Source organism: Sus scrofa, chromosome 2 (assembly GCF_054392235.1).
Source record: "Sus scrofa isolate SSC_HxYL_T2T_F1_AM1 chromosome 2, Sscrofa_HxYL_maternal_Yorkshire_Landrace_v2.0, whole genome shotgun sequence".
Taxonomy (NCBI): domain Eukaryota; kingdom Metazoa; phylum Chordata; class Mammalia; order Artiodactyla; family Suidae; genus Sus; species Sus scrofa.
This window is the reverse complement of record NC_139384.1, coordinates 151,824,402-151,840,945: the sequence shown is the minus strand read 5'-3', so window position 1 is coordinate 151,840,945 and position 16,544 is coordinate 151,824,402. Positions and strand designations below refer to the sequence as shown.

The window sequence follows — 16,544 nt, the reverse complement described above, 5'->3', positions numbered from 1 at the left end:
GTCCGCTTGCCCGAAGTGCGGCAAAACCAATCTCCTGACACTAGATTGTGGTGAAGGAAACTACAGCGTTTACTGCAGGGCACCAGGCAAGCAGAGCCAGGCAGCTTATGATCAAAATGCCTAAATGGCTTTCGGGCAAGGGGTTCTGAAGGCAACATTCGGAATGAGGGTGGCAGGAAGCAAGCTCAGCTCCTGGACATTTTTCTGACTCCTCCGTGATGAGGTAATAGGGTGATGCTTCAGGAAGCTTAATCATCAACCTTCTAATTCCGTCCGGTCTGGAGTCTACATGCTTGTCATCAGCGTGTCGTCACTATCCTTCACTGGGCAGGGGTCTTAGTTTTGGCAGAACAACTCACACTGTTATCTATGTCCCCTCAGGAGGAACACTACTTACTGCAATTATTAATTGCCTGAATCTGCTCTTTGGAACTCAGGGAAAGCCCAACAAGAAGCTGGGGACCCAGAGGGGCTTGTCCCTGGGAAGGTCCCCTAGGGCCCTGCTCAAGTTGCAGGCCCCCCTTTTCTTTGATATTCTCCAGTCCTGAGGGGAACAGGGACAAGCCAAGAAAGGGAATAAAGTTTTAGATGAGAAATTAATCATAACTTCGGCAGGGGAACTCGGTTTTAGGGGGTTCCTTACACCCCAACTTCTCTTACCAGGTTTTGGCTCCTCGTCACCCATTCCCTTGCCCTCTGGCTGCCTCCTTGCCCTTATCTCGCAGCCAGCACATCACCAGGGACTTTGAATGCTCCTGTGCCTCCTCTTCGCCCAAGTTCCTAGGTTAGGGGTAGAATCGGAGCTGCAACTGCCAGCCTACACCACAGCCACAGCGACACGGGATCCAAGCTGCATCTGCGACCTATACTGCAGCTCACGGCAACACAGGATCTGAACGAAGCCATGGATGGAACCCGTGTCCTCATGGATACTAGTCAGGTTCTTTACCGCTGAGCCACAATGAGAACTCCTCCACTGCCTCTTTCTTTCTTTTTCTTTTTTTTTTTTTTTTTTTTTTTGGTCTTTTTGCCTTTTCTGGGGCTGATTCCCGTGGCATATGGAGGTTCCCAGGCTAGGGGTTGAATTGGAGCTGTAGCCGCCGGCGTATGCCAGGGCCACAGCAACGTGGGATCCGAGCCGAGTCTGCCACCTACACCACAGTTCAGGGCAACGCCAGATCCTTAACCCACTAAGCAAGGCCAGGGATCAAACCTGCAACCTCATGGCTAGGGATCGAACCCGCAACCTCATGGTTCCTAGTCGGATTCGTTAACCACTGTGCCACAACGGGATCTCCCACTGCCTCTTTCTTAATTCAAGCCAACATCCACTCCAGGCTGGAAGGCCGCACTGGCCAGCAGTCCCATCCTCTCCAACCACTTTCTACACTGCAGCTAGAGAAGGATCTTTGCAAAGATTCTTGTTCCCTGGATGAACGTTCTTCAGTGGCCTTCTGATTCCTTTGGTATAAACATTAAATTCCTGGGTCTGACCCGCCAGGCTTTTACAGCCGAGCCCCTGCAGTCTCCAGTCCATCGTTCACACAGCTCCCTTACATGCTGCGCCTCATCCCACCTGCAGCAAAATCACTGGTGGAGCTTGTTAAATATGCAGAGTCTGGGTTCCCAATCCGGGTCCAGGAATCAGAATCCCTGGGACAAGCACCCATATTTAACAAGCCTCCCATGGTTGAGAGCTACTTCTTGTGGCTATTCAAAATACCAGGGCTCTCTTTCTTCCTGGCCTGTACACAGGTTCCCCTTGCCTAGAGACTATACCACCTCCACTTCCTTCAGATTGACGTTAAGGGTTACCCTCGTCCTGCTTTTCCTAAGCCCTGGGCGTACTCCTAACCCTGCACTTATGGGCGTTCCTGTCGTGGCTCAGCGGTTAATGAACTCGGCTAGCATCCATGAGGACTCGAGTTTGATCCCTGGCCTCGATCAGTGGGTTAAGGATTCCGTGTTGCTGTGAGCTGGGAACCTCCACATGCCACGGGGGGCAGCCCTAAAAACACAAAAACAAAAAGCAGCACTCGTGGAGTTTTGCCTGACATGGTTCATTGTCTGTTCCTCCAACCATGATGTAAGCTCCTATGGCAAGATGTCTGGCACAGAGAAGGGACTCAAGAAATACTTGTTGACTACTGAGTGAATAAATATCTGGGCATATGCCAAACCCCAGGATCTGACATGGTGGGAGGAGAAAGAAGAGCAGCTAAGAATAAGCTAGCCCTGAGGGTGAAGGAGAGGGAGGCACTGGGGTCGGGGTCGGGGTGGGGGTGGGGTATTGGAGCCTTCCAGTTCCCCTCAAGCTGTCACCCATGAGGGTCTGGTTTAGGGGCACACCCACCTCCCAAGGATGCCAAGGAGAACCTGTGCCTGTAGATCAGCTTTCTTCTCTGTGGCCTCATGGATCTATGCCTGCTTCTCTGCTGGGGCTTTCGAGTGCCCCCTGGTTCATCCAGGGCTGCTGGGGACAGCATCTTTGTACTCCGGCAAGTTTGTCTCACTTGGCTTTTTGAACCATCAGAAAAATCCCAAGCCCATTCGAGACAAGGGGCCCATTACAGTCTCTAGGAAGGAAAGCTGGAAAGCCAGGCTCGGAGCAGGGCCAGGCCCTGCCCAGCCCACAGGGAAGGTGCCCACAGGAAACCAGCCAGCAGATGCCCTTTAGAGCCAACACAGGCCATCACCGTGTCATGGATCTTCTCTGGACCGGGAGTGGAGGTATTCTGCCCTCTGCCCTCTGCCCTCTGCCCTCTGTCCTCAAGGATGTCTCCATCTAGCTGGAGGTTGTGGGGAGGACTTCAGGAATCTTAAGCAGAGTCCTGCCCCCTCTGGGCCTCCGTGTCCTCTCTCTGAAGGGAGCCTCATCTAGGAACTGCCAACCCAGCCCACCGTCTCTATCCATTGCTCAATTAAGCTCAGATGCAGAGCAGCTTTTAATTAACTTCAGCCTTTTTCCCAAATAGATCCTTCCCTCACCTTCCAGGAGCCACAGGGACAGGCACAGAGGAAGGAAGCAAAAGAGACCCTTCCGTCTGCACACCCTGGAGTGGTGGAATTGTCTGGCCCCCTCCTGTGGTCCAGGTTGGTCCACCTGGTTATATCTCCAGGCCCGGAGAGCCAGCATCTTTTCTTCCTCTTCCTCTTTATAGTCTGTGTCCACCCACCCACCCATCCATCCATCCATCCCTTCCTTCCTCAAAGGGGGGGGTCCTACTCTGTGCCAGACATTGTCGAAGGCTCTGGAATGAACCAGAGGGGCCAGAACAGGTCGATGGTCGGGTTGCCTCTGTTCTAGTGCAGCTGGCCACCAGGTGTCACCAGTGCCAGCCACACAGCGGCTCTCAGGTCTGAGAAGGAGAGTCGGGCTGCGACGGGAAGTGTGAATGGGGGAGCCCAGCCTAAAAGAGAAACAAGTTCCTCAAGTGGAAAAGAATAATCCACCCCCCTCCCCCACCAGAAAGACACCCTCCTGACTTCCCCAGCGGCCCAGCTCCCTGGGAATCCTGGGAACTCATAACTTCTGTCCTGTCTGGAATTCTCCCTGCAGCCCACCCTTCACAGAGAGCCCACCAGCCTTCTTGTAAAGCCCTTTGGTGACAGCAGCTCACTACGTCAGAGGTGAGAGAGGAACATGGGACCCTTAACTACAGTGCCTGCCCCTGAAGAAAGTTCTTAAGCGACAGAATACCATGAAATTATAAAGGACTAGCAATAGTTGCATGCATGCACAGTTGAGGCAAGTTAAAAACAAGATACCGGAGTTTCTGTCGTGGCTCAGCAGTTAGCGAACCCAACTAGTATGTATCCATCAGGATGTGGATTCGATCCCTAGCCTCGCTCAGTGGGTTAAGGATCTGGCGGTGCATGAGCTGTGGTGTAGGTTGCAGACACATCTTGGATCCCGCGTTGCTGTGGCTGTGGCGTAGGCCGGTGGCTACAGCTCCAATTGGACCCCTAGCCTGGGAACCTCCATATGCCACGGGTGCGGCCCTAAAAGACCAAAAAAAAAAAAAAAAAAAAAAGAAGAAGAAGAAGAAGAAGAAGAAGAAAAAGAAAAAGAAAAAAAGAAAGAAAAGGAACAAGATACCAAACTTGTCATTTCTGAGGTGTCAGGAGCAAAAGCAGGGAAGTAAGCAGGATCCCTGCCCCCAGCACCATCCAGGGGGCGGGCAGACCCCTAAGCCACGCCTCCAGCCTGACCCGTGGACCCATCCGTTTCCTGACCCTGTTTAAGGGACAAGCTGCCCCCTCTCCTCGGAGAGCCAGTCAGACAAACTCTTACTGTTTTCATTCCTCTTGTGCTAGAGCACGAGTCCCAGTAAAGCCCTGCTTGAATTTCTTGTCTGGCCTCATATCAACTTCTGTTCATCCAAGCATCCAAGAACCTGGGTTGGTAGCACAGGCAGCCTATATTATTATTAGATCTTTCTGGACTTAGAACCAAAACTTGACATTGACTTTGATTTGTCCTCATTTTGCCTTCTATAGGCAAAAAGAGGAAAGCTCTTCTGCCCCCTATAGCACTTCAGACACTTGAAGAGATGGCTCAGATCTCCTGGCTTTGTTCATCATTCATGTCTATATACAGAGCATTTGCTGTGTGCCAGGCCTTGGGGCACAGCAGAGATGAGCAGACTTGAGGCCTATCCTCCCAAGAGATCGACAGCCAAACCACCCGTATTGATAAAGCTTGCCCAAGCCCAAATAGGAGAGATTTAGGCAGACAGGAAGCAGGAGGTCAGGCCCTCAGCCAGTGTGGGGCCTGGGAAGACTTTCTGAGATCTTCCTGTGGTCAGGCAAAGGCTGAACAAATTCAATGCCAATTGACGTCAAATTTTCTTTTTCTTTTTTGTCTTTTTAAGGCCTCACCCATGGCATATGGACGTTCCAGGCTAGGGGTCTAATCAGAGCTGAAAGTGCCAGCCTACACCACAGCCACAGCAACGCCAGATCTGAGCTGCATCTATGACCAACACCGCAGCTCACAGCAATGCCAGATCCTTAACCCACTGAGTGGGGCCAGGGATCGAACCCACATCCTCATGGATACTAGTCAGGTTCGTTTCCGCTGAGCCACAAGCCTCAACATCAAAGTTTTTAAGAAAAATCGGGAGAGTTTTGCTGGTACCCTGAGCTCAGTCTGCTCTTTAGAAAATGCAGCATCATGGGGAGGGATGGGACTTTGAGGGGCAGGAAGAGCCATCAAGGCAGTGAGAGAGTGTAGATCATCTAGGGGGCTGACAAGGCCCAGTCTTGCTGGAGCACAACTGAGGAAGGAGCCGTGAGGCAAGAGGGCTTCAAAGAAGCCAGAGACACTTAAATGTCTCTCTCTTTAGGCCTTTCAATGCTTTCTGGACATCCGTGTCCAGTGCCTAAATCTGGTGCGACATGGGGCCTGGGGGAACCATGAGCTCACCTTCCTTGATGCAGAAACACACTACCTTCCCATGAGCACAGGATGGGAATAAGATGGCAGAATGGAAGGACGGGAGCTCAACTTCTTTCCTAAAAACAACAAAATTCACAACTAAAGGCCTAGCAAAGAGTTCCCGTCATGGCTCAGTGGTTAACGAATCCGACTAGGAACCATGAGGTTTTGGGTTCGATCCTTGGCCTTGCTCAGTGGGTTAGGGAGCCGGGGTTGCCCTGAACTGCGGTGTAGGTTGCAGACGCAGCTCGGATCCCCAGTTGCTGTGGCTCTGGCGTAGGCTGGCAGCTACAGCTCCGACTGGACCCCTAGCCTGGGAACCTCCATATGCCACAAGAGCAGCCCAAGAAATGGGAAAAAGACTTAAAAAAAATAAAAATAATAAAAAAAAAATTAAAAAGGGGCGGAGCAATCTTCAACCAAATGGACCGGAAACCTTCAAAAAAATATCCTACTCCAAAAGACAAAGACAAAGAGGAGGCCACATCAAGAGGTAGGAGGGGCGAGCCAAAAAAAAAAAAAACAAAAAGAAAGGAGTTCCCGTCGTGGTGCAGTGGTTAACGAATCCGACTAGGAACCATGAGGTTGCAGGTTCGATCCCTGGCCTTGCTCATTGGGTTAAGGATCTGGCGTTGCCGTGAGCTGTGGTGTAGATCTCAGATGCAGCTCGGATCCCGCGTTGCTGTGGCTTTGGCGTAGGCCGGCAGCTACAGCGCGGATTCGACCCCTAGCCTGGGAACCTCCATATGCCGCGGGAGCGGCCCAAGAAATGGCAAAAAGACCAAAAAAAAAAAAAAAAAAAAAAAATCCGCTACCCAAAGGCATAATCAGAGTTTACTGGAACTCATCAGTTGGAGAGCTTACCAGTCAAGGAGTCTGTAATGAAAGCTGCAGTTTCCCTCTTTCCTATGGTTTTTAACAGAAAAATCAATGACTAAGAACTTAATATTGGATGACAAATCACATCCACAGTTAAATAGCCTCACAGTTAAACACATGTGAAAGACCAACCAAATCAGTATTTACACTTTATAAATTTCTGAAGACACCGTTAGACAGTTTATCTATCCCTTCATTAAACAAAAGAGGGAGCTGCATCTGATGGTGGTGGAATGAAATGAAAAAATTAAAAACACCTGTATCGACAGCAGATCACTCCTTTACAAATAAAGAATATGAAAATGCAGTTATCTTGGGGTAATGAAAAATTGAGGTGCTTTTACTCAACCACAGTGCTTGGAGTTGGAATAAAAATCTATTGGTGCTTGTTTTTTTTTGTTTCTGGTATTTTTTTTTTTTTTTTTTTGGTTTTTAGGGCCACCCTCCTGGCATATGGAGGTTCCCAGGATAGGAATTGAATCGGAGCTACAGCTGCGGGCTTACACCGCAGCCACAGCCACACCCACACCAGATCCGAGCCGTGTCCGCAACCTACCCACAGCTCAGGGCAACACCAGATCCCTGACCCCCTGAGCAAGGCCAGGGATCAAACCCACAGCCTCATGGTTCCTAGTTGGATTCCTTTCCGCTGCACTACAACAGGAGCTCCCTGTTGGTGCTTGTTAATGTGCCAGTAGTGAAACCACTTTCTGTTGGAGAAAGTCCAACTGCAAATATGTGCATAAAACACATAGAACACAGGGCAAAATTGCTCCAAACGATTCAAGTCAGTTTATCTGTCGTGGATATTCTAACCATGAAATACATTACGAAGACATCCTGGCAAAGAAAAAAATGTTACAACATTTTCTGGTTGATTTTTATAGAACATTTCCTTCCTCAAAGTGTCATCTTAAAAACAAATCTCAAAAGCCCATTCTTCCCTTGGTTTACAAGTCTGATGAAGAGATGTGGACAGCTGAATTTTCCATGTGATTACCTAATGGGGAGAGAAACAAAACATAACAAAACAAAACAGCAAAATATTCAAATTTAAAAAAACACACTGGGTAAGCAAGGCGCCACAATTATCCATGTAAAAACAAATGGTCCATAACCTTATAAACCAACATGACATTTCACCGTCGGTCAACAAGGTAAAAAATTAACATGTTCTGGAGTTCCTGTCGTGGCTCAGTGGTTAATGAATCTGACTAGGAACCATGAGGTTGCGGGTTCAATCCCTGGCATCACTTAGTGGGTTAAGGATCCGGCATTGCCCTGAGCTGTGGTGTAGGTCACAGATGCGGCTCAGATCTGACGTTGCTGTGGCTCTGGTGTAGGTTGGCGGCTACAGCTCCAATTAGACTCCTAGCCTGGGAACCTCCAAATGCCACGGGAGCGGCCCTAGAAAAGGCAAAAAGACAAAAAAAAAAAAAAAAAAAAAATTAACATGTTCTCAAACTGACCTAAGATGAGGAAGTACTCCTGGGAAAATGATGACCAGCGGAAGCAGGGGAGGTGGCGCTGGCCGCTGGGCAGGATCCTGAAGGGGAGGCTGCAGGTGTGGGCAGGTATGGAGCTGCCCACCCAGGGAGGACTCTGCTCAGGCTTTTTTTCAGCACCTTTGTCTTCCTTTGACCCTTTGTGAGTCAATCATAGGGAAGAAAAAATGTAGGGAATTCTCTCCATTTTGAGGTTTGTTTGTTCGTTTGTTTTTTGTATTTTTGCTTTTTAGGGCCTCACCGCAGCATGTGGAGGTTCCCAGGCTAGGGGCTGAGTCAGAGCTGCGGCTGCCAGCTTACACCACAGACACAGCGATGCCAGATCTGAGCCGCATCTATGACCTACACCACAGCTCACAGCAATGCCAGATCCTTAACCCACTGAGCAAGGCCAAGAATCGAACCTGCATTCTCTTGGATACTAGTTGGATTCGTTTCCACTGCACCACAACAGGAACTTCCACAGAAAATTATTATTATTATTTTTTAACGAGAGAGTTCTCAGGAAGCCTCCTTGCTTCTGGGAGGCCCGAGGCATCTATGAAGTCGATGTGTCTTCTCATGTCCAGTTGCGATGTGGGGAAGGATCTAGGCAGGAAAGGACTGCGGCTGCTCTGTGGCTGCCACCCCGATCCCATTCCCAGGCCGGCCCCTTCCTGGAATCCAATCAGCCTACCAGTGTGCCTGAGAGAGGCCAGAACACTTCCCACCCCAGGGAAAAGTATGAGCATGAAACCTGATCCTGGCACCTTCCACTCCTTTCTGGAAAACCAAGGCGCCAAGCCAGCTGGCCTTTGGAGCCACCCACCTGGTTCACCTCCCCACTTCCTCCTCTGTTAGCCACGATGGGAGTGGGGCAAGTCAGTTCACCTCACTGTGGAAAGTTCTGTAGCTTCCTGACAGGGTGGCTGCACAGATTAAATGAAAACATGAGCAATTCTCGGCATAATGTCTGAAGCATGGTAAGCACTTTGTTGTTGTTGTTGTTGTTGTTGTTTTTATTATTATCCACGTGATTGCCTTTTTGGCTGGATGTACCAGGTGCTCTCTGAGAAGCCACCCGCCTTGCCCCTTCCCGGGGAGAACTGAAACCCCACCCTTCTGCAGGTCTTTTGCTCCCAATGAGCTTTTCATTTTTTAAAGTTTTGGCTTTGTATTTTTATTTATTTAGTGTGTGTGTGTGTGTGTGTGTGTGTGTGTGTGTGTGTGTGTGTGTGTCTTTTTAGGGCCACCCCCCCAGCATATGGAGATTCCCAGGCTAGGTAGGAATCTGGAGCTGTAGATGCTGGCCTACGCCACAGCCAGCCACCTACATCACAGCTCATGGCAACACCGGATCCTTAAGCCACTGATCGAGGCCAGGGATCGAACCTGCATCCTCATGGACGCTAGTCAGACTCAGGTTCCTCCTAGCCATGTCGGAAACTCCTCCATGAGCTTTTTACTCAAAGGTTGTTGTTACAGGAAATCACGGTTCATTTCCCCACCTCCAGCCTGATTGCCCCGGCTTCAGAGAAAGAGGATCTGCTTCTGGAAATTGGAATGAAACCACTCAGGCAGGGCAGCGTGTGCGCTTGGCTGGGTGTGGGCCGTCTCCCCTGGGTGTTGGTGGAGTGTGTTTGATTGTGGGGCCTTGAGGGAGTTGGAGGGAGTTTCTGAACACCCTCGGGTCGGGGGATGGCCTGGGGCACTGCCATGGGAGACTTGGCAGCTTCCCTCACCCCAAGCTGGGCGTGGCTCCCGAGGCCTTGGGGCGCTTCCTCCCTCCTCGGAGGCGGGAAATAAGCTCCCCAGCGCCGAGCCTGGAGGGATGTGGTGAAGAAAGCTGTGATTGTTTTGAATCTTTCGTTTTCGGGTTGCAGCCTGAAAGGCCCCGTGGGGCTGGGAGCCCTTGGACAGGACCTTCTCCCCTTGCCGTCTTCCAGAAACAACCTGCGGTCTGGGAGGCAGAAGGTGAGATGGGCAGCAGCCCGGCCAGAGCTCCAAGGCAGAGGCTGCTGGGGGTGAGGCCCCCGGCGGTGCAGCGATGGGTGGCAGCTTTCCGGCTGCCCTGCCCCCACCCCTGAACTGTGGTTTTCAGATTCGCTGACTAAGGTCCTCCCTGGGGGACCTGGGGAGAGGGAGACTCCAGCCCCTGAGTGTCCGGTGGGTGGTGCGTCACAGACACCTGCGGGTCTGGGTCTGGGATCGTGGCTCACTTTCTTCTTCATTGCGCCGGCGGTCTCAGTGAGGCTTGGGTGGGGTGTTTGTGGGGGGGTGCTTGCATTTCTTTCTCCACTTGCTCTGTGTTCAACAAATCTCTATGGAGCTCTGGGATGCTATGTGCCCAGCCTGTCCCCTAGAAGTATCTCCAGGAGCAGCCTCTGGCTCTGGTTGGGTACTAGGCAAACACAGAGCTGGAGGAAGTGCCCAGCCAGGGCCTTAGTCCCGAAACGGTAGGAGAGCGAGGGAAGGACAGCTGTGGATTTCTTGGTTCCTACAGATGCCCTACTCCAGCCTGCATCCATCCATCCCACAGCCCAGGGGCCTCAGGGCTCAGGTGGCAGCCTTGGTCCTTCTAGGTGCCTGCTTGGTGGCCCTTTGGGGGCTGGGGGAGCTGCCAGAATACACGCTCCGGTGGCTGGTGCTCCACCTGGCCTCCCAGCAGATAGGACTGCTGGTGAAGGGGCTCTGCAGTCTGGCGGAGGAGCTGTGCCACGTCCACTCCAGGTGACTCCTTGTGGTACCCAACATGCTTCACTCCCTTGACTCCCCCGCCCCCCCGGCCTGTCTCGCCTTGAATCTCTCTAGCTGAGCTGGGCTGGGACCTGGGGCTTGGCTGTTGCCTGCAGGTACCAGAGCAGCTACTGGAGGGCTGCGCGGGCCTGCCTGGGCTGCCCCATCCGCTGTGGAGCCCTGCTGCTGCTGTCCTGCTACTTCTACTTCTCCATCCGAGACAAGGCTGGCCTGCCCCTCCCCTGGATGCTGGCCCTCCTGGGCCTCTCGCAGGCCCTAAACATCCTCCTGGGCCTCCAGGTATGACACAGAGGGAGGTGGTGGGGCTGGCCAAGGGGACATGTGGCTGCTGGGACCTGCTCTGGGCTCAGTCCTGAGAGCGGGACGAGTGTAGAGGTTGGTCCATGGAGGAGAGCCTGCGATGTTCTGGGTTCAGTGACGGCAGAGAAAGGAGCCAGTTGGCAGCAGGCCGGGAGAGCTTCCTGGAGGAGGAGGGCTCTGGTTGGCCTTCATGGAGGCTCCCTGGCTCCACTCTGCTTTCCACAGCACCTGGCCCCAGCTGAAGTCTCTGCAATCTGTGAAAAAAGGAACTTCAACGTGGCTCATGGACTGGCCTGGTCTTATTACATCGGGTACCTGCGGCTGATCCTCCCAGGTGGGCCATCCTCTATGCCCCATCTTCAGATTATGACAGACAACAGGCGTGGCTGTGGTTGTGGTGTAGGCCTGCAGCGGCAGCACCGATTCAACCCCTAGCCCAGGAACCTCCATATGCCGCGAGTGTGGCCCTAAAAAGCAAAAAAAAAAAAAAAAAAAAAAAAAAAAAGAGAGAGAGAGAGACAGACAGACAATAAGGCACCCCATCTTGTATTTCCAGGACTTACTGTATTTTTCAAAGCATTTTCCTGTCTGACAAACCATTTGATTCCCAAAGCAATCTTATAGGCGTGAAGGCTGTTATTATTAAGCCTGGTTTACAGGATGAAATAGAGGACTGAGAGCCATTAAGTGACTTGTCACAAGTCACCCATAAATTCTTTCTTTTTTTTTTTTTTTTTGGCTTTTTTGCCATTTCTAGGGCCGCTCCTGAGGCATATGGAGGTTCCCAGGCTAGGATCCAATCGGAGCGGTAGCCACCAGCCTATGCCAGAGTCACAGCAACTCAAGATCTGAGCCGTATCTGTGACCTACACCACAGCCCATGGCAACACCGGATCCTTACCCCACTGAGCAAGGCCAGGGACCGAACCCACAACCTCATGGTTCCTAGTTGGATTCGTTAACCACTGAGCCATGACCGGAACTCCTTTTTTGTTTTTTGCTTTTTTTTTTTTTTGGCTTTAACCCATGAATTCTTGCAATAAATATTTGCCATATGCTCTGGGCCCTTCATATGCATTTTCTCACTTAATTCATACCCTGTAAGGAAGCGAAAATCATTACTCCTCTCTTATTTTATTTTTTTATTAGAGTATAGTTGATTGACAATGTTATGCCAATTTCTGTTACACAGCAAAGTGACCCAGTCATACCTATGTTCTTTGTCATATTGTTTTCCATCATGGTCTGGCCCAAGAGATTGGATATAGTTCTCATTGCTTATCCCATTCTAAATGTAATGATTTGCATCTACTAACCCCGAACTCCCAGTCCATCCGACTCCCTCCCCCTCCTCCTCCCCCTTGGCAACCAAAAATCTGTTCTCCATGTCTGTGAGTCTGTTTTTTTTTTTTTTTTTTTGTCTTTTTGCCTTTTCTAGGGCCGCTCCCTCGGCATATGGAGGTTTCCCAGGCTACGGGTCTGATCAGAGCCTACGCCAGAGCCACAGCAACGCGGGGGATCTGAGCTGCATCTGCAACCTACACCACAGCTCAGGGCAATGCCGGATCCTTAACCCATGGAGCAAGGGCAGGGATCGAACCCACAACCTCATGGTTCCTAGTCGGATTCGTTAACCACTGCGCCATGATGGGAACTCCCTGTTTCTGTTTTGTAGATAGGTTCATTTGTGCCATATATTAGATTCCACATATAAGTGATATCATATGGTATTTGTCTTTTTCTGACTTACTTCACTTAGTATGAGAATCTCCAGTTGCATCCATGTTGCTGCAAATGGCATTATTTTGTTCTTTTTTATGGCTGAGTAGTATTCCATTGTGTATATATACCACATCTTCTTAACCCATTCATCCGTCGATGGACATTTATTTATTTATTTATTTTTGCCTTTTCTAGGGCTGCACCTGCAGCATACGGAGGTTCCCAGGCTCGGGGTCTAATCGGAGCTGCAACCACCGGCCTATGCCAGAGCCACAGCAACACAGGATCTGAGCCACATCTATGACCTACACCGCAGCTCACGGCAATGCCAGATCCTTAACCCACTGAGCAAGGCCAGGGATCGGACCCGCAACCTCATGGTTCCTAGTCGGATTCATTAACCACTAAGCCACGACGGGAAGGCCATCGATGGACATACAGGTTTTCCATGTCTTGGCTATTGTGGATAGTGCTGCAATGAACATTGGCATCACCCCATTTTATTTTTTAATTTTTGGTCTTTTTTTTAGGGCCACACCCACGGCATATGGAGGTTTGCAGGCTAGGGGTCAAAGTGGAGCTGTAGCCGCTGGCCTACTCCATAGCCACAGCAATGCCAGATCCGAGCCATGTCTTCGACCTACACCATAGCTCATGGCAATGCCGGATTCTACCCACTGAGGAAGGCCAGGGATCGAACCTGCATCCTCATGGATACTAGTCAGATTCATTTCCACTGAGCCACGATGGGACCTCCTCGCTCCTATTTTAGAGATAAGAAAATTTCTGAAAAAAGAAATCAGATCACAAACTTGATCATAAACTTAAAAAATAAATAAATAAAGAAGGTTCGTCATGGTCAAAAAAAAAAAAAAAAGAAAAGAAAGAAAATTTCTGTTCCAAGAGATAAAGTAATGCGTCCAAAGTTACACAACTTAGTTAGAGGAGGAGACAGGATTTTATACCAGGCTGGTCCAGTTTTGATATGCATTCTTTTAATGAGTAATGACGTCCCACGGGGGGAGCACGGGTCGTGTCTCCATCCTCTGACGTGCCCCCCAAGGCTACGGTTCTTCCTGTCTCATAGCTGCCCTCCTTGGACGCCAGGGCTTCCCCTAGAGGCCTGGCTCAGGGCCCCTGGACTTGCGGGGGGGTGGGGGGGTCACCTCCCGGGGCTCTGCCTGCCTCCGAGAGCCCTGACAGCTGTGGTGGGAAGGAGTGGGGCTGACGGAAATCCAGACAGAAATCAAGGGAGGTGGAGGCAGGGGCGACGGGAGCAGGCGGAAGGGCGGGGAAGATGCCTGTGCCCCGCCCTGCCCGGCCTCCCGGGCCCTGTGAGTGGACTTGTCCCTCATTTCTCTTGCACCCCCTCCTTGATGGGACCAATACCTGTGTCACTGTCCTGGGTTGGCTGGGAGACAACGTCGGTGGCAGTGACTTCTTGCGCCTCTCCACCCCAGGGCTCCGGGCTCGGATCCAAGCTTATAATCAGCGCCACAAGAACGTACTCGGGGGCATAGGGAACCACCGGCTGCACATCCTCTTCCCGTTGGACTGTGGGGTGCCCGATGACCTGAGCGTGGCTGACCCCAACATTCGCTTCCTGCACGAGCTGCCCCAGCAAAGTGCCGACCGTGCTGGCATCAAGGGCCGGGTGTACACCAACAGCATCTATGAGCTTCTGGAGAACGGGCAGCCGGTGGGTGTGGGCGGAGGCGGTGCCACAGGTGGGGGTGGGGTCAGGCCTAGAGACCCAGAAGTCGGGGCCCTGGCCAAGCCCTGAAAATAATTCGCTGCCAGCCTCTGAGAGTTCAGTTTCTTCAATGTGTCCCAGGGCTGGGCAAGACCGAACCCTGAATGATATAACCCTAAGTGACATTTACTGAGCGCTTCGTGTGTGCCAGATGCTATTCTGGGTGCTTCATCTGACCGCCTCATCGAATCCTCACCCCTGCCCTGTGGGGTGCGGGCTGTTCCGATCCCTGCTTTAATGCAGAGGGAACTGAGACTCAGGAACCAGGGACAAAGTGAAGGATTTCAACCCGAGTGGACCACAAAGGAGCCCTAGATGAAGGCCCTGGATTGTCGGAAGGATTTCGTGTGGGCTGGGGGGAAAGCCAGTCAGAGGTGAACCCCAGAGCCCCGTCCCTGGACTTGACTTCCAGCTGGAGCCATTGACAGCCTAGCTCAGTGGGCCTTGCTCTGTTTTGTTTTCTTTCTTTTTTTGCTTTTTAGGGCTGCGCCCCAGCATACGGAAGCTCCCAGGCTAGGGGCTGAATCGGAGCTGCAGCTGCCAGCCTCCCCCACAGCCACAGCCACAGCCACACCAGATCTGAGCCGCGTCTGCAACCTACATTGCAGCTCGCAGCCACCCCGGATCCTTAACCTACTGAGCAAGGCCAGGGATCGAACCAGCATCCTCATGGATACTAGGCAGGTTTGTAACTTGCTGAGCCACAGTGGGAACTCCTCAGCAGGCCTTGCTCTGGATCCCAGGAGGAGGATCTAGGAAGGGTAAATTTAACACAGCCCTAGCCCTGAATCGAGGAGTGGGATGTCAGAGGCTGAGGCCACTCCATTCCTGCACACTGGCTGGTGAGGCCGGGGTCCAGAGTCTGCCTGGCTCCTGGTTGAGTCGGGTCCTCCTCTCACCTCCTCCAGGCAGGCGTCTGTGTCCTGGAGTACGCCACTCCCTTGCAGACCTTGTTCGCCATGTCACAGGATGGCCGCGCTGGCTTCAGCCGGGAGGATCGGCTCGAGCAGGCCAAACTCTTCTGCCGGACCCTCGAAGACATCCTGGCAGATGCGCCTGAGGCTCAGAACAACTGCCGCCTCATTGTCTACCAGGGTGAGGACTCGACAGGCTGGAAGGCAGGACGAGTCGGGGGCGGGGGGGAGGTCTCTGGGGTCCCCCAGGGGGTCAGCAGGAGATAGGGCAGCAGCATGCCCTGGGCCTTCCTGAGCGGTCAGGGCATTCAAGCCTGGCCCCTTCCTCCCCTGGGAGAGGTCCCACCTCCCCATGGTGGCACACCTGCCTGCTGTCTCGGGTCTTTGGCTGTGTGCCCCGGGTGGAGCGGGAAGAGGCAGGCTCTTGGGCCCCTCACGTCATCTAGGGGTGCCGGAAGAGGCAGACAGCCCCAGGCCAGGGGCTGAGCCTCAGCCCTGCCTCTCCCTGGCTCTGTGACCTTGGGAAGCTCTCTGCCCCTCTCTGGGTAGCATCTCTAAAAGCAAGGTGGGAGGGTTCTCTCATCTCTAAAACCACCTCTAGCTCTGGGATTTCATGGAACTCTGGCCCAGTGGCTAGGGGTGGGGAGGAGACGCAGGGACATCCTCTGGGTGCTCTGGAGTGGGCCTGCGTGAGTCCTCACCCCACTGCCTACCCCCACGTTCCCTACCCGTGTTCCAGAACCCACAGAGGGAGGCAGCTTCTCCCTGTCGCAGGAGATTCTCCGGCACCTTCGGCAGGAGGAAAGGGAGGTTACCATGGGCAGTGCGGAGACCTCAGTGGTGCCCACTTCCTCCACGCTGTCCCAAGAGCCTGAGCTCCTCATCAGTGGCATGGAACAGCCTCTTCCACTCCGCTCAGATATCTTCTGAGGCCCGGGGTCCCCTTGCCTGAGCCCCCGGCCATCGCCAAGAGTCTGGATCAGGGGCTTTCTTCAGCAGCTGAAGGCCTAGCAGAGCCGTCTCCTCTGCGGAGGGCCTTTCAGAGAAGGTCCCTGGACTTGACAGCTCACGATGACTCCTGCGACCAGTTGTCCGGGCCTCAGTGTCGGCATCTGTGAAATGGGATTGTAACCATCGCCCTCCCTACCTCACAGGGCTGTTGTGAGGACCTAGCCACGTGGAAGTTTTTATAAACCCTACGTGGCAGCCCAACCTAAGGGATGGCCCAGGTGTTTTTCATTGGGCCCTCGGACCTGCCCTCCACCTCTCTGCCTCCCCTGTGCTGGGAAGGCCTC

General features: G+C 52.4%; 2 protein-coding genes across 10 annotated transcripts in view; one reads left to right on the top strand and one right to left on the bottom strand.

The window, feature by feature from the left end:
- The window catches only part of PSD2 (pleckstrin and Sec7 domain containing 2), a 684,196-nt gene that overhangs the window by 283,041 nt on the left and 384,611 nt on the right, over window positions 1-16,544 (bottom strand). The gene's annotated exons all lie outside the window — the stretch shown is intronic.
- On the top strand, window positions 8,569-16,466 carry STING1 (stimulator of interferon response cGAMP interactor 1). 9 transcript variants are annotated; one of them, XM_005661703.4, is made up of 9 exons: window positions 8,648-8,786; window positions 9,289-9,392; window positions 9,687-9,777; window positions 10,307-10,533; window positions 10,656-10,839; window positions 11,086-11,194; window positions 14,043-14,281; window positions 15,244-15,430; window positions 15,989-16,466. In XM_005661703.4, the coding sequence occupies exons 1-9, from the start codon at window positions 8,784-8,786 to the stop codon at window positions 16,177-16,179; spliced, it is 1,335 nt and encodes a 444-aa protein (XP_005661760.3). In that variant the 5' UTR covers window positions 8,648-8,783; the 3' UTR covers window positions 16,180-16,466.

Excerpts from the sequence above, each read along its gene's own strand:
- STING1 (XM_005661703.4), top strand. Across the intron at positions 9,778-10,306 it reads TGCGGTCTGGGAGGCAGAAG|ATGCCCTACTCCAGCCTGCA; the intron begins GTGAGATGGGCA and ends TGGTTCCTACAG. Across the intron at positions 11,195-14,042 it reads CCTGCGGCTGATCCTCCCAG|GGCTCCGGGCTCGGATCCAA; the intron begins GTGGGCCATCCT and ends TCTCCACCCCAG.